The sequence below is a fragment of the Lytechinus pictus genome, chromosome 6 (genome assembly GCF_037042905.1).
Source record: "Lytechinus pictus isolate F3 Inbred chromosome 6, Lp3.0, whole genome shotgun sequence".
Lineage (NCBI taxonomy): Eukaryota > Metazoa > Echinodermata > Echinoidea > Temnopleuroida > Toxopneustidae > Lytechinus > Lytechinus pictus.
In genome coordinates this window covers 24,332,589-24,358,977 of record NC_087250.1, presented here as the reverse complement: position 1 = coordinate 24,358,977, position 26,389 = coordinate 24,332,589, and the positions used below count along the sequence as shown (strand labels likewise).

The 26,389-nt window shown below is 35.3% G+C and overlaps 1 protein-coding gene across 1 annotated transcript; it reads right to left on the bottom strand.

The window, feature by feature from the left end:
* LOC135154435 (transgelin-2-like) lies at positions 1–26,389 on the bottom strand. Its single transcript, XM_064100579.1, has 4 exons — positions 26,253–26,389; positions 16,938–17,110; positions 8,226–8,292; positions 1–156 (listed from the first exon to the last, which is right to left on the bottom strand). Exons 1-4 carry the CDS (start codon positions 26,295–26,297, stop codon positions 16–18), a joined length of 426 nt encoding a protein of 141 aa, XP_063956649.1. The 5' UTR covers positions 26,298–26,389; the 3' UTR covers positions 1–15.

Here is a 26,389-nt window from a genome sequence, read left to right as displayed (position 1 = left end):
CAGTGTTTACTGCAACTACTGGAATTTCTTTTTAAACTGAAGTATAATTACCTGTGGGATGTTGTTTGCCTCGTATAAGTCCACAGTTTGAAATAGCTCCACCTTGGATATTCCTAGGTTTTCGCATCCTCCCAAAAAGTTCCCAATATTTTCCATCTGCAAAGGAAAACGAGTTGTCATATTTCATAGTGCATATATTATTTAAGGTGTTGTGTTTAATTCTGGGGGCAGCACTGTATCACATGGGCTATAATTTGCCAGGATTTGCGGATTAATTTCAAATAAATCCATTTTCATTTCGCAAATTTTGAAAGTTGCGAAAACTTTGTGGAATGAAACTCATAATTGTCATATTCTAGTAACAACAACAACAACAAAAGCCTTGTTATTTGATTTGATTTTATTTCAGCATTTTTCCAACAGAAATAATTAACAAACATAATGTACAACATAAAGAAAAAAAATAGTGATACATTTCTTTTTACAAAAAAAAATACAAATAATCATTCATTTGCAAAAATGTATATAGATAGTATTATTTTGCAATATTATAAGTTGTACTTTGTTGAGTAGACAAAAAAAAAAAAAATGCTGGAGACCGCTACTATAAGCAGTGCTTGACTAGGGTAGCGGCCTCAAAACGTATTAGCGAAATAGACAAAAAAGAAAATTGTGGATGGTATCATCGGTATGAAAGCTAAATAATAATTTTCTGAACGCCACTGTGTGTTAATTGTTTGTGATTCGTATGGCGTTCCATACGTACAAAATACATCCCCAAAACAAAATTTTCCACATTGGGGCTCCGAAAAGCACGATATCATAAATACCCTTATCCGTAGCTTGACTATTATAGTCAAGCTACGGCTAAGGGTGTGGTATGTAACCTTCTACTGGCTCTTGTGGGACTATGCTTTAAGGTGCCCGAGAGTAATTGCATGCAGAATGAAAACGCAGATCAATGCCTCGATCCTCTATCTTTTTCAAGAGATTTCATTATTATAAAAGTTGCTTTGTGTAGAAAACGCCTTTTACCCTCATACACATGATACAAGTAATACATACCTTTTCTATCGATCGCTAAGCACGTTACATGCATTTCTGCATGTTAGGCACATCAACAAAGGCGATGCAAGATCAAACAGATAGATGACAATGCACATGATTATTGTGGTTTAATTTTTTTTTTTTGATGAATTCTTTTTTTTTTTCATAATATATTAACCGGACTATTCAGAAAACAATTTCAACCGATTTCTACTATCCAAATCATAGTGAAATGCGTATTCATTTAACATTGACCCATTGTCAGACTCTGTGCAATAAAGTATGAAAATAATTTACTTTCATTAAAGTCCAAGAGGGCCGCCAAAGATATCAATTTTAAACCCCGTTGGACACGATTTTGCAAAGGGAACATCAAGATTCATTAACTAGACACTTCAGGCAAATACAAAAATTTGAGTGAAAAATATTTTGATGGTACAGAAGAACCTCCTTATCCGACTCGACTACAACGATGCAGTTACACATGGTGTAGGTTCGTTGTTGAAAACTGGGCTGAAAACGTAGCCTATAGACTGCCCAGTGGGCAATCAATCTTTGCTGAAATGATTTATTTATCAGCAGAGACATAATGAAGATGAAAATATGTTGTTTGGAAGATTTAATAGCATGAAACATCAATAATGTAGGCATATCGTTCGCACACCTCAGCTATATGGTGAAAATATAGGCCCACAACGCACGATTTCTATGTGCGCATCATATTGAAAAGAGGGCTGAAATCACAGTCTATAATGTCATTTCCAATTACCGACATATATTTTTCAAAAAGTATAGATATAGTTGGAGAGAATGATATTATGCTTGAGAGGAAATATATCAAATAAAGTACACTAAAAAAGAAAATAAATTTCTGAATCGACTTTCGACAATTTTTGAAACAAGAAATCTCCCAAACTAATGATATGCAAATTTCATTACGTAATTTGCATATGTAAACAATAATTTCTGTTCGTGAAACTTTGCATATCTCTTGTGCACTATATGAACAACATATTTTGAAAGTTTCAAACAAATAAGCATGGTTTGGTTGAGATATTCTCCCTTGACTTCATGTAATGTGTAGAATGTCAAAAAAATTGTGAAATAGGGCCATTTTGTAGTGACGTCATATATTACGTCATTTCGGAGGGAAGACCACGGATAGAACCCGGCAGCAATGCATTTTTGTAACTTCAGGGTCCATGCCATCCAGCTACGGGGTCATTTGCTTGTCCGGCTTTCGGTTTAATAAATCTCCTGGGCCGCCGGACTAAAGGTTACGGATGACTGGTTTCATTATACGGACAATGGGCAGTATACAGGGGCTATTTTTATATAATAATAATAATAATACATTGTATTTATATAGCGCTTAATACATGGTGTTTCTAAGCGCTTTACAAAACGATTAAATAGCATACATCAATAACATTGAACAGTATAACACACATAAACAAACAAGAAATAAATTAGGAATAATCGTTTGATATTGACAAAATTAACTTAAAACTTAAAGGAAGAATTGTAAAGGGAAGTTTTGAGAGAAGCTTTGAATGATTCGAATGACGGGGCATCCCTCAATTCTATGGGAAGGTCATTCCAAAGCTTTGGAGCAACAACACTAAATGCTCGGTTCCCATACCTTGTCCGAGCTCTGGGTCCTTGGGCCAGTTGCAGATGAAGATGTGTGGAAGATCGGAGTCGAATGGAGGTTGTCGGGATCCTGGATGAGAGAAGGTCGGTAATACAAGAAGGGGCTTGACCATGTTGGGTTTTGTGCTTGATTCCTTCATGTGCGCTAATGACCTGCGATAGAGGACCGGTGTACAATGCAAACGCCAAAGGACCAATGACGGAGCCCTGAGGGATTCCCTGTGAGAGAGGAAAAGTCTTTGAGATAGCGTTGTTAACTTTGACCCTCTGTCTCCGATTTTCTAAGTAGGAAACCAGCCACTGTTGAGCAACACCATTGATACCATATCTACATTCAAGGATGGAGATCAAATTTCCATGGTCAATGGTATCAAAGGCAGCACTGTAATCTAGTAGAACCAATATCGCCTCATTACCCTTGTCAACAGCCAGTAAGAGATCGTTCATTACTTTCACGAGCGCTGTTTCCGCTGAGTGGAACGAACGATAGGCCGACTGCATTATGGGAAACAAGCAGTTATTTTCTAGATACGCTTTCAACTGGAAGCTCGCAACTCTTTCAAGAACTTTTGCAAGAAACATTTGGTTGGACACAGGTCTATAGTTCCGAAGATCATTAGGATCCAAACCACGTTTCTTCAGCAGGGGAACTACTTGAGCGACCTTAAAGCTGTCAGGAACACTCCCAGAAGACAGCGAGCCGTTTACGATGGATGTGATAACTGGTACCAATTCACCCAAACACCCTTTAACCAACCATGTTGGAAGAGGATCCAGCTGGCAATATTTGGAAGTCATGACACCGATCACTTTTCTAACCTGGTTTTCAGATACCGGCTCAAACGAGGAAAACTCACTATCACATCCAGGAATTTCCCCTAATTGACATGGAACTTGGTCAAATCCTTCAATAATTTTATGAATTTTCCTCTCGAAGAACTCACCAAAGTCATGTGCTAGTGACTCATCTGAATCTCGATCGGGGAGCACAGAAGCTCGCTCGGGGGAAGACAGCTTTTGGACGAACTTGAAAAGTTGTTTTGTGTCACACTCTACAACTTCAGCTGACAGAAACTGTGATTTTGACTCTGTAAGTGCGTCATTGTAGGTCTTGCAGAGTTGTTGGTATATCTGCCTGTGGATCTCTAGGCCTGATTTCATCATCTTTCTCTCTGCACGGCGTTTAACTCGCTTAGCCTGTCGAATGGAGTCGTTGTACCAAGGAGCCCGTGGTCTTAAGGACACAACAGATGATTGAATTTGTGCGTGCTTATCCAACAGTTCCTTCAGCACACAATTGTACTGTAGAACTGCTTCAGAAGAACACGATGAGAGCGAAGATGTAAGAGAAGATGTCAGAATGTCTGACTTAAATAAGTCCATATTGATATCACGAAACTTCCTGCAAGTGACAAGCTTCTTGGTGGCGGGCGGGCGTTCCAAGTTAATAGTGCACCATATACAGTCATGATCAGAAGGAAGACCCCTAATGGAATCAATCGCAGGGACCACTTCGTCGACCCTTCTGGTTATCAGCAGATCTAGCGTATGCCCCGCTCTATGTGTGGAATACATAACATGCTGCTGAAAACCAGCCTCATCCAATGTATTGAGGAAAGTGGTAGCATCTTTATCGTTGCGGTCATCTACATGTATGTTGAAGTCACCAACTAAAAGTGGAATGTTGTCAACTATTGCTACAGATTCCATAAGTGACGAAAATTCCTTCAAGAACAAAGAAAAACTTAGTTTGTTCTTTGATGATGGAGGTGGTCTGTAGATGGCAAAGACACGAAACACCGATGCACCATTAGTACGAATGGTGAAGTCCATCAACTCGAATGACTGAAAGTTGCTGTAGTCTTGAAGACTCACTTTGACCGTTGAACGGTGGATGATGCAGATGCCTCCACCAGAACTGGTCGGACGAGGTTTGTGCAATATATCGTAATCATGATATACCTTCAAAAGGCTTTCGACCTGGTCGATCATGCAATTCTCTTATCCAAACTTAAAAATACTGGTATATCTGGTGATGAATTGCATTGGTTCAAAAGTTATTTGACTAATAGAAGAATACGTACATCCATTAATGGAATTTTATCAGAAGAAAGTGTCATTTAAGGGAGTACCCCAGGGATCTCTCCTTGGACCCTTATTGTTCTTTTCATTTATTGATGATATAATTTTCTGTATTTAAAGAGTGCACCGTACACCTTCATGCTGACGTCGCAGTATATTTCTCACATAACGATATTAGAGTTATCGAACTCGTCCTTAATACGGAACTGGAAAGTCTATCTGCCTGTATGAACAGGAATAATTTGAAAATAAACTATGATAAAACTATAAGCATGTAGATTGGAACACCTAAAATGCTTAAAAGATCACAGCATTTACAACTAAAAATTGACTGTCATTTACTGACTCAAGTGAATAGCTTTAAGTATCTAGGTGTCTTTGTGGATGAAAACATGAAGTGGGACTATCGCGTAAATTATTTATGTAAAAAAACTGGCGAGAATGAATGGTTATATTGCACGGCTAAAGAATTAAAGTTAATATATAACTCAATAATTTTACCTCATTTTGATTATGGTGACATTATCTATCAATCTGCAAACAAATCTTTACTTGACCAACTTCAAAAAATTCAAAATAGAGCTGGAAGAATAATTTTGAAAATTGACCACCTGTTCACACACTTCAACCTCTCAAATTCATTCTATTCTGGGTTGGGACACTATTCAAAAGAGACAGTATACTCACTTAATATTATTCATGTATAAGATTAGTAACAACATGTCCACTGAATATATTAAAAATGTGTTTCATACAAAAGCTACTCCTTACCCTCTTAGAAATTCAAATAATGTATGTTTACCCAGACCTAGAACAAATAGTAAAAAAAGATCTTTCTCTCACCGAGCTGCCTCTGAATTAAACAGAATTCCTATGTGCGTGCGTAATGTCACCACTTTCAATTCCTTTAAAATACATTTTTGAAATATATCTGTACTAAATAAAGTTAAATCACTGATTTGCACCGGGGGAGGGGGAGGGGGGTAGGTGTAGGTTATATGATTTTTCTTTGTTTTTAATGATTTCACTTCTATATCTGATGGTCAACTTCCTTTACTTTATGGTAATCATATCCCTTTTTCAAGTAAACTGGCTCCATGGAAGACCAGCAGCAATGCATTATTGCAGCTGAATATGGACTATCAGCCGTATAATTTATTTTATTTCTCACCTTTTATTATTGTATCTTAACATTGACCTCATCATCTCATGTTATATGTATTTTATGTACTTTGTATCTGTTGTTTTATATACGGAAATAAAACAAACAAACAAGATTATTTATCAAATAGACAACAATATGTTACATTTAATGAAATAGATTCAACCTTTAAAACTGTTGAATGTGGTGTGCCGCAGGGGTCAATTTTGGGGCTGCTAATTTTCCTATTATACGTCAATGATATATCGAAAACTTCCCCCTTATTATCTTTTATCCTATTTGCAGATGATACCAATATTTTTTATTCTCACCCAAAACTTGAAATTGTATATAGTATCTACTTTAAATGATGAATTATGCAAACTGTCTACTTGGTTCAAATGCAACAAATTGTCTTTAAATAGAAACAAAACTCATTTTATGCACTTTAAACTTTATAATGTGATAATTAACACGACCAGGAACCAGAACAGCGTTTGCAGGAACATACTTCTGAACAAAGAATCACACGGATGATCGCAACTTAGGCTAAATTAAGACTTTCTAAAAGGCGAGGTTACTGCGAGTCAAAAACACAACACGTACGGGGAAAGCGAAAACAAAACGCGTTTTTTAATGGAAATTGAAAGATATCTGTTGGATGAATGGCCACTTTTTAGATGAAACTCCCTAACTATGGGTACCCTTTTTGCCAAAATGACTTTTAAATAATAAAGGTATGGGTTTTGAGCCTCCAGCCGCACATCCCCGTTCAACCCAAATCGAAGTACTTTGTATCTGTTGTTTTATATACGAAAATAAAACAAACAAACAAACAATATTATTTATCAAATATAGACAACAATATGTTACATTTAATGAAATAGATTCAACCTTTAAAACTGTTGAATGTGGTGTGCCGCAGGGGTCAATTTTGGGGCCGCTAATTTTCCTATTATACGTCAATGATATATCGAAAACTTCCCCCTTATTATCTTTTATCCTATTTGCAGATGATACCAATATTTTTTATTCTCACCCAAAACTTGAAATTGTAGTATCTACTTTAAATGATGAATTATGTAAACTGTCTACTTGGTTCAAATGCAACAAATTGTCTTTAAATAGAAACAAAACTCATTTTATGCACTTTAAACTTTATAATGTGATAATTAACACGACCAGGAACCAGAACAGCGTTTGCAGGAACATACTTCTGAACAAAGAATCACACGGATGATCGCAACTTAGGCTAAATTAAGACTTTCTAAAAGGCGAGGTTACTGCGAGTCAAAAGCACAATACGTACGGGGAAAGCGAAAACAAAACGCGTTTTTTAAAGGAAAAATGAAAGATATCTGTTGGATGAATCGCCACTTTTTAGATGAAACTCCCTAACTATGGGTACCCTTTTTGCCAAAATGACTTTTAAATAATAAAGGTATGGGTTTTGAGCCTCCAGCCGCACATCCCCGTTTAACCCAAATCGAAGTACCCCCGGTGACTTAAGGCCTCGCAAAGTTTTTTCTTCTTCAGATTTTAGTAAAACTCATTTTAGTAAAACTCCAAACAGGTAAGTGAATACAATTCAATGTTTTCCTTTTACACTAACAGACGGCATGTTCCTGTCACCTTGCTTCAACAAAAAAGCGTTTATTTCCTTCTGGTCATGAAAGGTGTGATGTAACAATGCAAACTCAACCATTTTAGCACCTGGGGTGGTGTGTGTGTGTGTGTGTGTGTATTTGAGTTTTGTCAGACGTGTATCAATCAGATATGATTATTTACGTCTGGGACCGACCTTTAACGTAACCATCTGAAAGATGTGACCAGGGCTCGAACTTCGAACCTCTGCATCAATTTGTAACTTCCCCACAGCTTGGATGACAGGCGCACGCCACAACGCCTAACCCTAACCCTATGGTATTCTGATATCCATTTTATCTCAGGTAAAATAAAATAGTTTATCTCTGTTAAAATCAGTGAGATAAAATACCTTTAAAATCTCTCCGAATTGGTATTCTGAGAACAATTTTATCTTCATTTAGAATACAGCAAAGACACCAAATGAATTTGATGTCACGAAATTGCTATTAACCACAAAATTATTATTATACTGTGCACATTATTTGTAAATAATAGGCCTGGGAGTAAACACCGATTGATCGAATGGTTCAGATGGCTTGCCGCCGATCGGTAATCGATTAGCAAAATTTACACTGTTCGAATAATCGGCGGATCCCGATTAGACACTTGGGATAACTCGAATACTCAAGTATTAGTAACAAAATAACGTACTTACCTGTTTAAAAGCCATCTTAGAGGAGTTGATTTGTTTCACTGACCCCGGCCTGATAACGTTGATTAAACTGCATTTAAAAAATCATTTAAAAGTATAATGAAGGGGTCATTTCACACATCTGCTCGCATGTTGCATTAAGACACGACTGGTAATCTTGACTTTGAGATGAAATGGATATCTCAAATCTTTTTGTACAACATAAATGTAGTCAGGGGCGGAACCAGATTTGTCCAATAAGAGAAAGGACTGAAAAACTAGTCACATTTTTCTTCGAACGGCTGCTCGAGCGAGTCCTATAGAGATTCAAGTTTAAAGGAGAATGAAACCTTTTGAACAAGATAGCTTGTGTGAAAACAGAAAAATCAAAGAAACAGGTCAACGAAAGTTTGAGAAAAATCGGACAAATAATGCGAAAGTTATGAGCATTTGAATATAGCGATCACTAATGCTATGGAGATCCTCCAATTGGCAATGCAACAAAGATGTGTGATGTCACTTGTGAACAACTCTCTCCATTACTTTAGTATATATATATTTCACTTAAATTGCCTCTTTTATCACATATATCAGTTGATCATGTGTTCTTTCTATATGAGGGCATGTAGTACAGATTATTAAAGAACACATTATGGATAAAGAGTTTGTACCACCATAAGAAAAAGCAAAAATAGACATTTGGGGGGTATTTTATAGTCCATCAAAGGGAAAGTTGTCCACATGTGACATCACACATCCTTGTTGCATTGACAATGGGAGGATCTCCATAGCATTAGTGATTGCAATATTCAAATGCTCATAAGTTTCTCATTATTTGTCTGGTTTTTCTCAAACTTTCTTTGTTCTTATTCTTTGATTTTTCTGTTCCGTCACAAGCCTACGTGATCCAAAGGTTTCTTTCCCCTTTAAGTACTGTCTTATAAGATTCCTTAGAACTACATAAATAATACCAGCGCAAAGCGAGAGATGACTTTTCTTAATTGATGACATGAAACGGGACATTTTACGGACTATTTGTGAGAATTAATATTGGTAGAATATGTTACAGTTTCACAAAAAAATATGCAAGCGCATAGCGCAAGCTGATTTTATCAATAAACCGAGCACTAACATACAGGGTGTATTTTTTTTAAAAGGTAACCGAAATTCAGAAGTCAGGTATATCAAGAATGCATGATTTATTCTTGGGATTTCTATTCTATATATTTGAGTAACTCATCTGACACCTTATTTGGGTCACAAATTATTGTCACGAGTCATAAAGTTATGGTCCATCGAAGGCGAAAGGTACAAAACCCACTTTTTCCAAGTTTGGGGTTTTGGTTTTGGTTTCAACAGAGATTTTCACAGCAAATTTCAGTGAAATGTTACCCTTAAAACATTTTGCGAATAAATGTTACAAAACTGGTGTCTAGCTTTAATTTTGGTCCAGCACATCCTGATTTGCAGGCACTTGTTTAGCATAAAATACATGTTTTTAGTCACAATCCTGTAGTGGTTTTATAGAAAAGCAATGCAAGATATGCAGCATCGACTATGAGGTACTGTGAAAATGTTCAAGAGTATCTGTGCAAAAGTTAATGGTGAACGACGTGTTCATCAGAGATTAAAGATAGACAGTTCATATGTAAATGCCAGAAACTCACACAAAAATGTTAACAAAGGGGATTGTATTTCACTGAAAATCGAAAGGGAAATCTGATGAAACATATGAGGCGCCGAATGTACCAATATTATATAGAACAATTATTTGTTATATAATCATTATTTATTAAATAATAACTATTATTTATATATAATTTACATTTTATTTGTAAATAACTACTATTATATAAAATATAATTTCTAATTATTTATATATAATTCCAAGTAATACTTCATTATTTGTAAATAATAATAGTTCGACATTCCATTATTTATAAATAATGATTATTTGTTTTTCATTATTTATAAATAATGATTATTTGTTTTTCATTATTTATAAATAATGATTATTTGTTTTTCATTATTTACAAATAATGATTATTTGTTTTTCATTATTTATAAATAATGATTATTTGTTTTTCATTATTTATAAATAATGATTATTTGTTTTTCATTATTTACAAATAATGATTATTTGTTTTTCATTATTTATAAATAATGATTATTTGTTTTTCATTATTTATAAATAATGATTATTTGTTTTTCATTATTTATAAATAATGATTATTTGTTTTTCATTATTTATAAATAATGATTATTTGTTTTTATATTATTTATAAATAATGACACTACCTACTTCATTATTTATAAATAATGACACTACATACTTCATTATTTATAAATAATTGCAATTCGTTTTTCCGTTATTTATTAGTTTATTTATTTAGTTTTCTATTATTCAAAAATAATAATTATTTATTATCAATGCCAGTGCACATTTCTTTATTTATAAATAATTTGTTGAGTTTTCCATTATTTATAAATAATGATTATTTGTTAAATAATGAAAACGTCTACTTCATTATTTATAAATAATTTTTTCGAGTGCACCATTATTCTCATTTATTTATAAATAATCATTATTTAATGTTCGAGTTTTCCATTATTTATAAATAAAGATTATTGGTTAAATAATGAAATATCTACTTCATTATTTATAAATTATAATTTAGTTTCAATATCCCATTATTTATAAATAATCATTATTTATAAACAATTTTTACAGTTTGCCATTATATACAAATAATCATTATTTATATACAAATAACCATTATTTATTAAATAATGGAAAACTCGCTATAACATGCAAATGTGGGACCGCCCATGATATGAATATTCATGATGCGATTTCCTTTTTCGTGATTTTTCTTCACAAATTTTTGTCCATTTCCTCTTCATAATGACATTTCTTGAAGCAATTTTCTAGGGATATGGTCTGATTGTAATATTCTTCATTTTCTATATAACTTCGTCTTCGTAGAAATATCAAAAAGTGTAATTGTATACGATTTTTCCTACAGTTCACAATCCCCATAGGCGCGCGTGTATCGTAGGGACAACCGGTGAATCGACGGAGTGCTCTTCATCGAAATACTACGTTGGTTGGTCCCCGGAAGTGGCGGGCGGAATTTAGCCCGAATCCTCGATGGAAGTCGATCAAGTGCATATGAGCTGAGAGAGTGAAATATCAGTGTACTTGTACAGGCCCTTCTACTTTTTATAAATATTTCTTGTTGCTTTTTTTGTTAAGTTAATTTTTCCTGGTGTAGAGATAAGTTTCAGTTCTAATAATGCACTTCAAATACATTTTGGAGTGTCTGTTTGAGGCGTTTGGGGCGATTTCACCCTCGCCCCAAAATGCTCGCAACGACAATACGGGGGCATGATGACCCCTCATTTAAAAAAAACTTATTTTTCTATTGAAAATTATCACAAAATTCACCAAAAGTGTGCACGAAAGCCTTCGTATTTCACTTTTAAAACTCCAAAAAGTGCCCAAATGACAAGCTTGGTCGCTTCGCTGTGTCGCTTTCATCTTGAGAAAGTTTACGCGTCTGCTTCCCCCCCCCCCCCCTCCTCCGAAAGAAAGTCTGTATACGGCCATGCTCTAAAGAGCCTGGCACATTGATTTATGTATACTTCATTTTCATTATTTTTATCTCATTATCATCATGGCCTTACGCATAATTTTTTTCCGGGGGGGGGGGGGGTGGGGGGAGCAGGACGCGTGTAAACTTTTTCATAAAAATCTTGTAAAAGCGAAGCGACCAAGCTTGTCATTTGAGCTTGGTCGCGTCGCTGTCTCGCTTTCAAGATTTTTTTGAGAAACTTTACGCGCGTCCTAGCTGCTCCCCCCCCCCCCCCGGTAAAAATTCTGTGTAAGGCCATGATGATAATGTGAAAAAAATAATAAAAATGAAAAGTACATATAAATCAATGTGCCATATGCTCTTTTGAGCATGGCCGTTCACAGAATTTCTTTCGGGGGGTGGGGGCAGACGCGCGTAAACGTTCTCAAGTTGAAAGCGAGACAGCGAAGCGACCAAGCTTGTCATTTGGGCTTGGTCCCGTGGCTGTCTCGCTTTCAAGATTTTTTTGAGAAAGTTTACGCGCGTCATGCTCCGGCCCCGGCCCCCTTGGAAAAAATTATGCGTAAGGCCATGTTGATAATGAGATAAAAATAATGAAAATGAAAGTATACATAAATCAATGTGCCAGGCTCTTTTAGAGCATGGCCGTATACAGAATTTCTTTCGGAGGAGGGGGGGGGGGGGAAGCAGACGCGTAAACGTTCTCAGGTTGAAAGCGACACAGCGAAGCGACCAAGCTTGTCATTTGGGCAATTTTGGGAGTTTTAAAAGTGAAATACGAAGGCTTTCGTGCACACTTTTGGTGAATTTTGTGATAATTTTCAATTGAAAAATAAGTTTTTAAAAAATTAGGGGTCATCATGCCCCCGTATTGTCGTTGCGAGCATTTTGGGGCCAGGGTGAAATCGCCCCAAACGCCTCAAACAGACACTCCAAAATGTATTTGAAGTGCATTATTAGAACTGAAACTTATCTCTACACCAGGAAAAATTAACTTAACAAAAAAAGCAACAAGAAATATTTATAAAAAGTAGAAGGGCCTGTACATATACACTGATATTTCACTCTCTCAGCTCATATGCACTTGATCGACTTCCATCGAGGATTCGGGCTAAATTCCAACCAACGTAGTATTTCGATGAAGAGCACTCCGTCGATTCACCGGTTGTCCCTACGATACACGCGCGCCTATGGGGATTGTGAACTGTTGGAAAAATCGTATACAATTACACTTTTTGATATTTCTACGAAGACGAAGTTATATAGAAAATGAAGAATATTACAATCAGACCATATCCCTAGAAAATTGCTTCAAGAAATGTCATTATGAAGAGGAAATGGACAAAAATTTGTGAAGAAAAATCACGAAAAAGGAAATCGCATCATGAATATTCATATCATGGGCGGTCCCACATTTGCATGTTATAGCGAGTTTTCCATTATTTAATAAATAATGGCATTATTTAATAAATAATGGTTATTTGTATATAAATAATGATTATTTGTATATAATGGCAAACTGTAAAAATTGTTTATAAATAATGATTATTTATAAATAATGGGATATTGAAACTAAATTATTATTTATAAATAATGAAGTAGATATTTCATTATTTAACAAATAATCTTTATTTATAAATAATGGAAAACTCGAACATTAAATAATGATTATTTATAAATAATGAGAATAATGGTGCACTCGAAAAAATTATTTATAAATAATGAAGTAGACGTTTTCATTATTTAACAAATAATCATTATTTATAAATAATGGAAAACTCAACAAATTATTTATAAATAAAGAAATGTGCACTGGCATTGATAATAAATAATTATTATCTATAAATAATAGAAAACTTATTTATAAATAACGGAAAAACGAATTGCAATTGTTTATAGATAATGAAGTATGTAGTGTCATTATTTATAAATAATATAAAAACAAATAATCATTATTTATAAATAATGAAAAACAAATAATCATTATTTATAAATAATGAAAAACAAATAATCATTATTTATGAATAATGAAAAACAAATAATCATTATTTATAAATAATGAAAAACAAATAATCATTATTTGTAAATAATGAAAAACAAATAATCATTATTTATAAAAAATGAAAAACAAATAATCATTATTTATAAATAATGAAAAACAAATAATCATTATTTGTAAATAATGAAAAACAAATAATCATTATTTATAAATAATGAAAAACAAATAATCATTATTTATAAATAATGAAAAACAAATAATCATTATTTATAAATAATGGAATGTCGAACTATTATTATTTACAAATAATGAAGTATTACTTGGAATTATATATAAATAATTAGAAATGATATTTTATATAATAGTAGTTATTTACAAATAAAATGTAAATTATATATAAATAATAGTTATTATTTAATAAATAATGATTATATAACAAATAATTGTTCTATATAATATTGGTACATTCGGCGCCTCATAAAACAAAGACCTTACAAGGTGGGTTTCGTGCACGTACAGTAAAACCCAAAACTTGGAAAAAGTGGGTTTTGTACCTTTTGCCTTCGATAGACCATAACTTTGTGACCGTGATAGATATGACACAAAGAAGGTGTCAAATTAAGGTTGATGAGTTACTTTATTATGTAGAATAGCAATTACAAGAATAATTATTTTTTATTTAGCTGACCTTTGAAGTTTGGTTACCTTTTTTTTTGGAAACACCCTGTATAATCATGAATATGATGCATACGTTTGATAAACAAAGCCAGCGCAAGGTGTGACCTGAATTTTTGATAAAAGTACCTGTAAGAAAGGGGAATTTAAAGGGCTGTTTGTAGAAATTTATGAAAAGAATGCTATATGTCTGTTGCCTCAAACTGATATACGCCTGGGAGGCCGAAATAAGCACAACGATTCACAATGTCATGCAACTTACCAGTTGCCATTATTATGTACCATTGCTAAAATTGGCAACACAAATCTTCATACAATACCACACCATTCAAACGGTCATCGTTACTGCTTTGTCAAATTTTTTTTTTAAACGTTCTGAGGTGGTATTGTATGAAGACCGATAGATCTTATGAAGTTTAAGGAGGCGGTGCTTAGCATACTCCAGACAAATGCAAGAAAATGAAAAAAAAAATATTGAAATTATAATAGGCGAATCCTGGGGCCCGAAGTGGTCGCAGCCCCCCCCCCCCCATCGGCGGTCCTTAATAAAGGAAAAAGAGGGAAAGAAAGAAAAACTAACAAAAAGGGAAGGGGAGGGGGGGAGAAAAAAAAAGGGATAATAAGAGGAAAACGTGTGAATAAAACTTAGAAAATGCAAAAAATCTTTCATGTTACTATATAAAATTTTTGCTCGCGCTTTACGCTTGACTTGCCCGTTCGACGAAATACATTTCTTGCTCAATAGGCTAAAATGAAGCTTCAAAATATACATATTATTTAAGATAATATACAAAGCATATTTCAGCTCGGACATAGAGCTATATTTATTGTGTTCGCTTTACAAATTAATGTTTAAAAAATCCTCTATAAAATGTCTGTTTTATGGACTAAATATCATAAATGAGCTCGCGCTGCGTGTACCTTTTTTTTTTTTTACTTTATAAGAATAAAGCTGTAAGAAGTAACTGTAAGAACTACCCCCTTCAAAGAAACCAACATAAATCAGCTTGAGCGGCTGCTCTGGGGAAATGACAATGAAAGTCTCTTTTGCCCCCCCCCCCCCCCCCCCCCCCCGTGGTGAAAACTGGAACCGCGCCATTATGATGCATATTTCAGGGGCCACGGAACGGTTTTGAAAGTGGGGGAGGAGGCTGAGGCGAGAGCTGCAATTCAACTGCAAGTCTTGATGGTATTGTGTTATTTTACGAAGCTATTAGATGAAAATAATCAATGCCTCAGCTTTTTGAAACGCCTGTACCTCTTCACAATAAGTCTACTTTACTGAGCAGTGCTGCGAAGTATGACAAATATGACCTCGAATTAGATAAAATGGGATAGTGATGTAAAATGTCTCTTTAGTAAATACACGCCTTGACGAGTTTTTTTGTGTTTTTAAAGACGCAATAGCTCCAACAAAACTGCTGATAGTTTGAAAACAAGCAGATGAACCCCCAATTTTTTATGTTCACACCTCTTTCGTGTACTTTTCTCTTCAACCATGCAAAATTTTGTGAAAACGGGATGATTTTGAATAAAGTGCATAATTAATTGAACTGTTTAAATTTGTTATATGAATTTTGAATCTTGCATATATCTTTTTGTCGCATTTCACATCTCATTTTCGAAAATGAAGGTGCTGCTTCTCTTTAAAAAGCTAACGAATAGCAATATGTCTTGATTCCTCATTTTAAGTATATAATCCTGAACTATAATGTAAAATATTGTGAAATTAGGATGGCTTTTGACCGAGTAATAGAGGTTTAAACTCATTTAAACTTTGTGATCTCATGGGGTCTAAAAATGCAAAATTGTATTAATTCCGTATTTCTCGACACCTTTCAAATAGGTGAACTTCAAAGCACATGAACCCATGGCATTCTTTTTGTTGTTGCATATTTGGAATATATAGGTGCTAAAGTAATTCTGTGCAAAATTTGGTGGAAATTACATGGATTTCATTTTAACAGTGAAGCGTCCTTAAACCCACCAGGTAATCATTTGGTGAAAAAAAAAAGACTCAGACGGTATTGTGCAGCATGTCTTGGGACCTTTAAATAGGCAAGCAATTGCAATACTTGCCTTTTGTGTTATTTTTCCTACACTGTAAGAACTGTGGTGTTAAAACTGACACTAGTTGGTGCTAATAGAGGACCACACCATGAGGTGTTAAAATTACACCCTAGAGATGAAACATAACACCAATTAGTGTAAATGTAACAACCAAATGTGTTGTGACAATACCTATAGGTGTTAAACTAACACTGCCAATTTAACACCGGTGTAAAATAACCATGGTGTGGTCCTCTATGTACACCGTTTAACACCACAGTTTTTGCTGTGTACTTTGACACACTCTCCTCGACACACCGCATTGCGAAACGAAATATGCCTTCGTCTTACTGATCTGATACTATTCAGTATCCTGATAATCGGTATAGGTCTAAAACAGAAAAAAATAAAACTTACTGACAAAGAACGACGCCATCTTTGAGAGGCACATGGACATCCTTTTCAGCGATTACAGGTCCAACTGAGCTCGCCAATTCTTGTGATTCGGGCGGTCCCGTTTCAAGTACAGCAGCAATCCATTCAAACGCCTCGGTCGCCAAGTCTGGATCAAACTTAGCATCCTTCTTATCCTGTACAAATACATATGACATAAGGGGGAGGCATATACGGTTGACTATGTCGTGTTACTTTCATTTCACTCGTAAAATGCAGGGGCCGCGGCCCCTGAAATGGACAGCGCTAATATTAAGTTTGTTTAGACGAAGCAAAACGATCAAAGAAAGCATAAGAATATTGCAATATGGGAGAATTAAAAAAAAATATTTTCTGGAAGTGGATCTAACCCCGTTTTGCCTACAAACCCTTCTGAAGAACGCATTTGTTAAAATAGGTTAGATCCATTTTCATAAATATTGTTTTTTTTTCTCAAAACGTATAGATTTAAGTCCCTCTGATGATATCAAAGAAAATGTGAAATTCCAATTAAAACGTGAATTGGTAAAGGAAAATCACTTTTTTTATTCAAACGTGATTAGATCCATTTTAGTTTGCTTGCAAAAGGGATAAGATCCACAATGGTAATTTTTTGAGAAAAAAATGGAGGACAGGACAATACAAGCTTTTACTCCCAAGAACGCTGTTCCCTCAAAACGATCATTACGCCATTGTTAACACAACAAAAACTAGGGTGTTAACTGGTGTACATAGAGGACCACATCAGTCATTTTACTCCGGTGTAAATTGACAGGGTTAGTTTGAACACCTATAGGTGTTACTACAACACCATTGGTTGTTACATTTACACTGTCTGGTATTATGGTCAATCTCTAGGGTGTAATTTTAACACCTCATGGTGTGGTCCTCTATTAGCACCAACTGGTGTCAGTTTTAACACAAACAGTTTTTACAGTGTACTTGGTCACATATTCGTTGCCTCGACATGCATGTACTAGCTTGTTATAATGTCGAGCTGTGTGACAACCCTAAAGGAGAAAGGAATGTATAGGTATTACAATAACCAAGTCCAAATGGAAAGCAATAATGTGCATTTTGCGTCGGTATTTAAGCATGGACCTATACAGGGATTGTCCAGCCGATGATTGGTTGGTGAGAAGAAGTTTATCTGCTATTGCAAATAATTGCAAATAAAAAATTGATCTGGTGTAAAAATTGTCATTAACACTCTCCCATTCTTACATATTCACCCAAAGATTAAACACCCTAGAGATCAATCGCGCAGTGGGGATCATCGAAGAGGCTCCGCAGGCGATTGTGTGAGTGTGTAAGGGGGATAGTGTGTATGTGTGTGATTGAGCTTTCACGGGCAGATGAATAAAATCAATACCACTGCACTGCCATAGCGGTGATAAAAAAAAACACACATATCATAGACCTTATACCCCTTTCATAAACCCAATAAAACCCAATTATGCGGCTAATAGCAGCATAATTTGGTCGTAAAATCAGAGGAGGACAAGAGTTATCCGCATTATTCTGATGCTTCTATTATCCGCATAATAGCAGCATCGGGACAAGATTTTGAGTTTATGAACGTATTTCCAAATAATGCGGATAATTGCCATGGTGCGGTCACAAGGTCACCATTTTCCAACACAACCGCATCGGAGGGGGCGTGTCCCAGTTGTCATGACGATTATCCACCTTTTTCAGGACGGGCGGCCGTAAAAATAATGCGGATAATTTTTGGAGTTTGTGAACGCAATTTTTATTGAATTATTCGCATTACTCTTAGGCGGCTAATTGGAGGATAGGTTTTAATGGGTTTATGAAAGGGGTATTAGAGACCTCGAGGTCAATGCACATACACCAAACAAGAAGAAGAAAAAAAAACTTTCGCACATGGTCATTTACGTATTTTTGGCGCAATGATTACCGGATCGGGGGGGGGGGGGGGTTATAACTCCGGCTAAACCCTATATCCATATGTCCACAAAAGTGGCATTTTTTGTTAAATCATTGAGATGTACTTATATTTCACATTATAATTGACAGTCCACCCCCTTAAAAATGTATTTAAACAATAACATTAAACTTTCCATCTGATTTCTTTAAATAAATCTAATCGATTTAGTTCTATTTCATCGACTTAAAATTTTTAGTAAAATTATTTTTTACTCGCTTGGACAAAACTCCAATAATTATTTGCACCAAATCAAGCCTTCATTCTCCGTTTCCCTCATAACTTTACGCAAGTTATTATAAGTAATATAAATTTGAATATCAAAGACCTATCGCGACCTTTTCACAATATGAAATTTGTTTAAAATTCGCTTTAATGGCATATTTCGTCGAATAGAATGTTTCTATCGTATTCAAAGAAGACATGTTTTTAATTTGTATTTATTTGTTTGTATTTGTCGGTAACTTAACTTCATTATGACCCGTTGGCATAAACAAATGAAATATATATAGCAAATCATTTCCTTATCCTTCCTTAAAAAGCATAATTTCTTGATTCAATGTGATAACTCATGATATACATAACACTAACTCGATTTATTTTCTTTATGGATATATGAATCGACATAATATCCAAGATATACGGCCCAAAGTATATATATCATAGGTCGAGATTACGTCATTATTTCAGGCAGGCCAAATTTTAGGTTAACATGATTTTAGGACACGTGGTTTAAATAAAGCTTGTTGATGGGGAAAACATTGCCGCAAAATCGACATTTACGGCCCAAAGTATATATCATAGGTCGACTAGACATTACGTCACTATTTCAGGCAGGTCTCATTTTAGTTTAGCATTACCTTAGAACACGTGGTTTCAATATTTTTCACAAAAAACAGTGATATGCACTACTCATGATCAGTGACATGCAAATGAGACAGACGATGACGCCCTTCACTTTTTCTCTTTTTTTTTTTATTGTTTGAATTATACAATATTTCAATTCTTACAAATTTGATAATAAGGACCAACTTGACTGAACCATATAGTAGTAAACAATGCTAATTCCACATGTTCAGGGAGGAATTAATCGTTAATGCACTTGACAATGAGAAAAAATAGAATATATTTCATTTAATGAAATACAAATGAAATAGTGAGTGGATGACGTCATCGGTCTCCTCATTTGCATACCGACCAGGATGTGTATGTAACTGTTTTGTGAAATTAAGCGAAAAATTAAAATGTAATAACTTTCTTATTTTACATCCGATTTTGATGAAAATTTCAGTGTTATGCTTGTTGGATTTTTCTCTTTTTATTCAAATCAACTCTCTGCTGGGGTGAACTTGTCCTTTAATACCGGTACATATGTAATTTCGCTGAAATTGAAATGAACAGCAATTCGGTAACGGTTGTTACGTGAAACACTTATTGCATAAACCTCATCGGAATTGTAAACTTTTTGCATGTTATTTTCAAAATCATCGTGAATATGTGAACAGTTTCGGATCAGCTGTGTAATGTGGACCCCCAGGAGTGAAATGTGAGTTTCTCGTATATAATTTTGCTGACTTTACTTATTGAAAAGTTAACCCAATTTGGCACCAGCCATCTGGAAACCAATACACGGTGATGTCTTTCACTCAAACCGGGCAGTAACGGGCTGAATATTGCTCTCAAACCGTTCATCGAAATCTTTAGCCACTGTGCCTCTCAGCCCATGACGGATTAATCGACTGGTCAACTCTTCGTGTACTGGAAAAAGCCCGTACCCCTGTCTATTGTTTGCTGCACCCCTCTGCCAAACTTTCTCAATGGAAGGGCAAGATCGTGGCACCTCTGAAAAGAAAGTGACGAGAAATGCTGGCACAAAACAAACGCGGCAGTCACAACCGGCAAGTGAAACATCTTGTCCATGTTTGAGTATATGTGATCCCAAACGACAATAAGGTGCTTTTGGAAACGATAAAGAAAGCAGTGAGAAAAGCAATCAGAGAAGAACTTCAAGAACTTAAGAAAGATCACTCAACAGAGTGTCTACACTAGCGGAGGCAAACGAATCCAAAATCACTGCACTTGAGATCGAAAATGGAAACAAAGATACAAAAATTGCAAACCTTGTGAAACGTCTTGAAAGTCAAGAGGAATCGATTACTCGACTGCAAAATAAAGCAAAGGATGCCGAACAGTACTCGAGGAGAAATTGTGTAAGAGTATTTGGTATACCCGAAATCAAAGGTGAAAACACGGATGAGATCATGCTTCAAGTTGCCAAAGAAAAGCTCGGCATTGACCTGCGCGTCGACGACATCGACCGTAGCCACCGCATCGGACCGATCCAGAAGAGAGATCCAGCGAGTGGAACATCGCAGTCTACAGCAAATTCAACGCCGGATAGACAAAGACAAGCACCTTCACAGTCGACGTCAACGCCGACATCATGGGCCACGATCGCGTCGGAAGCCAAACGAAAAAAAAACCCATCATCGCCCGATCATCGTGAAATTTGCGACGAATATGGCGCGCCATCTGTTTCATAAAGGCGATAAACTCAGTTTATCGCCGAAAAACCTAGTTTATCAATCGAAAAACCTAGTTTTTCAATTGAAAAACTAAGTTTTTTACCGATAAACTTAGTTTTTCGCCGATAAACTAAGTTTATCACTTGAAAAACTAAGTTTATCAAGAAAAACTAAGTTTATCAAGAAAAACTAAGTTTATCGCCGAAAAACTTAGTTTTTCGTTTTTCACCGATAAACTAAGTTTTTCAATGAAAAACTAAGTTTTTCGGCGATAAACTTAGTTTTTCTTGATAATCTTAGTTTTTCAAGTGATAAACTTAGTTTATCGGCGAAAAACTAAGTTTATCGGCGAAAAACTTAGTTTTTCAATTGAAAAACTAGGTTTTTCGATTGATAAACTATACTAGGTTTTTCGGCGATAAACTGAGTTTATCGCCTTTATGAAACAAATGGCGCGCCATAGACGTACCGAGCGAGACAATCCATAATCATGATAATGGCAGTGAGGCGCCGACTGAAAAACTCCGGTATATCCATTGCGGAAGACTTAACCTCATCCAACTACGAGATATTGAAAGAAGCTCGAATATCACCAAAGATATCTGCAGCGTGGTCACAAGATACCAGCAACAAACGGAAAATCCATCAGAAAAGTTATTAGTTCTGTTGAAGAAGCACGAAAACTGAGGTGAACGATACGTTATATGATTTTGATATCTCCCCTGGGAGGTCTGCGATCTACCTCTCTCTCGTAATATTTTAAACTTGACTTTTTACACCTTATTTTAATTGAAAACATTCCATACCCCCATTCTTTTATGCCTGTTTTTCACTTTTTTTAGTGATTTGTTAATAGTTGATTACCATATTTGTCTCAAACCCTATGTTAGTTTACTATTATGTACATATTCTTTAAAAAGTATAGCTGCAATTTCCCCATTTATTGCATCTTCTGTTATACCTTTCGTTTCAGTATACTTTTGTATACTTTGAATTTTGTCTTTCCCTGAACATATCCAGTTTATCATATTAATGTTATGACTATACAATACCCTTGTGTTTCTTGTGATAAACCAGTTAAAAACAATCAAAGAGGACTACAATGTACACATTGTCGTGTTTGGATGCACTCATCGTGCGCAGGAGTTAAAAATGAGCTATATGATGATATTAACCATGAATTCCCAAATTGGGAATGCACAAAGTGCATATTTCAATACTTACCTTTTGCAGATTTTCAATCAAATATATATACAAGTTACAAGCATAAAAAAGTTGTGACTCTACAAAAAAGTCAAATAAATGTGGGCCTTTCTAACTCGGTTCAGACTATGAAGTCAGACTATGAAGTTTTCCGATTTTGATAATCATGGTTTTAAATGTGCACACCTTAATATTCGCAGTCTATACAGAAATATTGATGAAATTCGAGTTTTATTGCATGATAACGACATAAATATCCTAGCACTTAATGAAACTCTTCTAGATGAGTCAATTCATGATAATGAACTTCGTATACAGGACTGAACTAATACGTAAAGACCGTAATCGTAATGGGGGCGGTGTTGCTATTTACATTAAATGTTCAATATCGCATGAATTAGTAAATTCACAAGTTCTTGACCCGCTTGAACTCTTATTAATTAAAGTGCGACCTAAGTTCTCCACTCCATTCCTATTCATTTCATGGTATCGCCCACCAGACAGTAAAGCTGATATTTTAGATAAGTATGAACATGTCCTTTCGTTTGCGGATGCTTTTCACTTAAATATCATTGTGATGGGTGATGTAAACTTTGATATAAGTAAGAGTTTCAAGTCAAATGTTATGAAGCGTTACGAAGAAATAAATAATTTGTATTCAATGCAACAGATAAATTGTGATCTTTATACTCGGGTCACTCACAATACTAGGAGCTTAATAGGTCACATGCTCACAAACGCAGTTGAGAATATTAAATCTCATGGTGTAATCAGTCTCGGGTTAAGTGACCATGACTTGTGCTTTTGGATTTTGAACTTTAGATCTAATCATATTCCTAATACAATCAACTATAGAAATCTTAAGTACGTGAATCTAGAATCTTTTCATAGTCATTTGTCCAAACTTTCTTGGAATGAAATAAGTGCTTCTAGAACCATTGACGATGCTGTTAATTTATGGGAATCTTTTTTGATGGATTCTATAAATGAGTTTGCCCCAATTAAAAAGAAACGCATTCGTCACCAACCCGCTCCTTGGCTAAATGCAGATATTAAGAAAACGATGACGAAACGAAATGAATTGAAAAAGAAAGCATCAAAGAACAGTGACGAAAGTGTTATGAACATGTATCGTAAAACAAGAAATTTGGTTACCAAAATGTGTAGGAAAGCAAAAAAGGCTAATTTCTCAAAGCAATTACAAAATATTTCCACTACTTCAAGCAAGAATGTCTGGACTGTACTCAAACCTTTATTGCCTTCTAAAAAATCATGTAAAAACGGTGCTACTGAAGATAATAATGATTATTTGTTAGCTACAAACTTCAACAATTTCTTTGCTAATGTTGGTTCTGAACTGGCTTCTGCCATTCCAACTGCAACGAATAATCGTGCAGATTCTGACTATGTTAACAATAGCCCTCTACAATCGTGTTTTGAATTTAATCCAGTTACCGAGGATGATGTTCAGAAGATAATTTTGGGGTTGAATAATAAAAAATCAACTGGTGTTGGTGATATCTCTTTAATGATGTGAAAAATGGCAACGCCTACTATTATACCATCTCTCACACTCATTTTTAATAGATCATTATCTGAACACGTGTTTCCTACAAGATGGAAGAAATCAAAAATTGTACCAATTCATAAATCGGGTGACAAAAAGTCACCTAACAACTACAGGCCGATATCCATATTACCTTCTGTTTCCAAAATCCTCGAGAAACTCGTTCAGATACAATTAACAGAATATTTGAAATGTCACAATGTATTGTCTAAAGCCCAGTCAGGATTTAGGAAAAATCACTCGACTATTACAACACTCGTCAAAGTTACCGATGCTTGGCTGAATGCAATGGACCACGGTCTGTACACTGGTGCGGTCTTTATAGACTTACGCAAAGCGTTTGATACTGTGGATCCTGATATTATTTTAAAGAAATTATCTAATATTGGTGTATCTTCTGTTTGCTTATCTTGGTTTTCAAGTTATCTAAAGGGTCGTCGTATATATACCCAATTTAACTCACCTACTTCTGCGGACTCCGATATAAACTACGGTGTCCCTCAAGGATCTATACTGGGTCCGCTTTTGTTCCTAATTTACACTGATGATATCGTACATCGTATTAAAAATTGCTCTATTCACCTATATGCTGATGACACGGTAGTCTATTTCTCCCATAAAAATGTAACAACTATTGAAACCCAACTGAATTCTGAGCTGAAAAGAATAAACACCTGGTTGTGTGATTCCAAACTAAGTCTTTACTGTGATAAAACAGTATGTATGCTATTTGGCTCTGGAAAAATGATTGGTAAATGTAATAGGTTGAACTTGAATGTAAATGGAATACATATAAAACAAGTGGAATCAACCAAATATCTTGGCATGTTGTTAGATCCCAGTTTAAAGTGGAATTTGCATATCGAATATATATGTTTTAGAATAAGCAAACTCATACGTTTATTAGCCCGACTGCGTCACTATATTGATCAGAAAAATTTGAAAATTGTGTACAATGCCATTATCCTCCCTATATTTGACTATGGTGATATAGTATATGGTTCAGCGTGTGCAAAATACATCGAGCCATTGCAGAAACTTCAAAACAGAGCATGCAGAAGTATATTAGGAATAAGTTCATACAGTCGCGTGTCTTATACGTGAGTTACGTGTTTGTTTGCAGAAGCGGATCTAGAGGGGGGGTTGGGGGGGTTGCAACCCCCCCAAAAAAAAAATCCGGGGACCATTTTTTTTAATCTTATCTTTTTTTTTAAACTTGTAATTTTATTTTCACACACAGATTTTCAAAAATTTTCCCTACTGTGGGAGGGGGGACACCCCCCTCCCACACCCTCCCCCCTCGCTCGCTCCGCTCGCTTGGACTCGGTCGCTACGCTCCCTCGCATACCACCCCAACCCCCCCCCCTTTATAAAAAGCTGGATCCGCCCCTGGTTTGGGTTGGAAAACATTATCAACTAGACGTTGTTGTCATCTAAATACAATGGTCTTTAAGGCCTTAAATGAACTTGCTCCTCAATATTTAAAAGTATTTTTCCAACATACCAGTAGCCAGTATAATTATTCTCTCAGGTCCCATGGAAATTTAATATGAGCAAAACCTAAAACAAATTATTGTAAACGTTCATTCTCGTACAGAGGTGCTTATCAATTCAATAATCTCCCTGCAAATCTAAAGGTCCCTTGTAGTCTCAAAGTCTTCTTACATAGGCTCAATGCCTTCCTCCCTGATCTATGGAGTATTTTGAATTTGATACTGGAACCCCCTCCCCCCATGTCCCCTATTTCCCCCTTTTGTTCTAAGAGATTTTTGTAATAATTTTCTTAATTACTTGTGTTTTAATCATTGGACCCCGTGGAAGAACAGTACTGTCTATGGGCAGAACTGAACTGGATGTCCTTCCGATTTCACTATTTCTCATGTCTATCTCATATTGTTGTTTCTTTGTATATATCTGTTCTAATTTGTTATTTTTTTATACTTTGCTTTTATATGTTCATTTGTACATTTTATATTTTTATTGAGAATTTCGGGGAAAAAAAAAAAAAAAAATACAACAGAAAACCGCCCATAGTACATGCAGTCATGATAGCTTACCGTCAAATCAGCATTCATTCCATATCCCCTTGGTCGGCTTGCCATGGTGATTTTCCTTCCTTCTTTGTGAATTTAGATTCAGTATAATTATGTAGGTCTGTCTGGTCAAGTCAGTACCGTTGATGTGTGGAGATGTG

Bases quoted from the DNA above. Each gene is read 5' to 3' on its own strand.
- LOC135154435 (XM_064100579.1), bottom strand. From the start codon at position 26,297: ATGGCAAGCCGACCAAGGGGATATGGAATGAATGCTGATTTGACG. The intron at 17,111-26,252 runs GTAAGCTATCAT...GTATTTGTACAG, and splicing joins GAATGAATGCTGATTTGACG to GATAAGAAGGATGCTAAGTT. The intron at 8,293-16,937 runs GTAAGTTTTATT...TTTTAAATGCAG, and splicing joins GATGGCGTCGTTCTTTGTCA to TTTAATCAACGTTATCAGGC.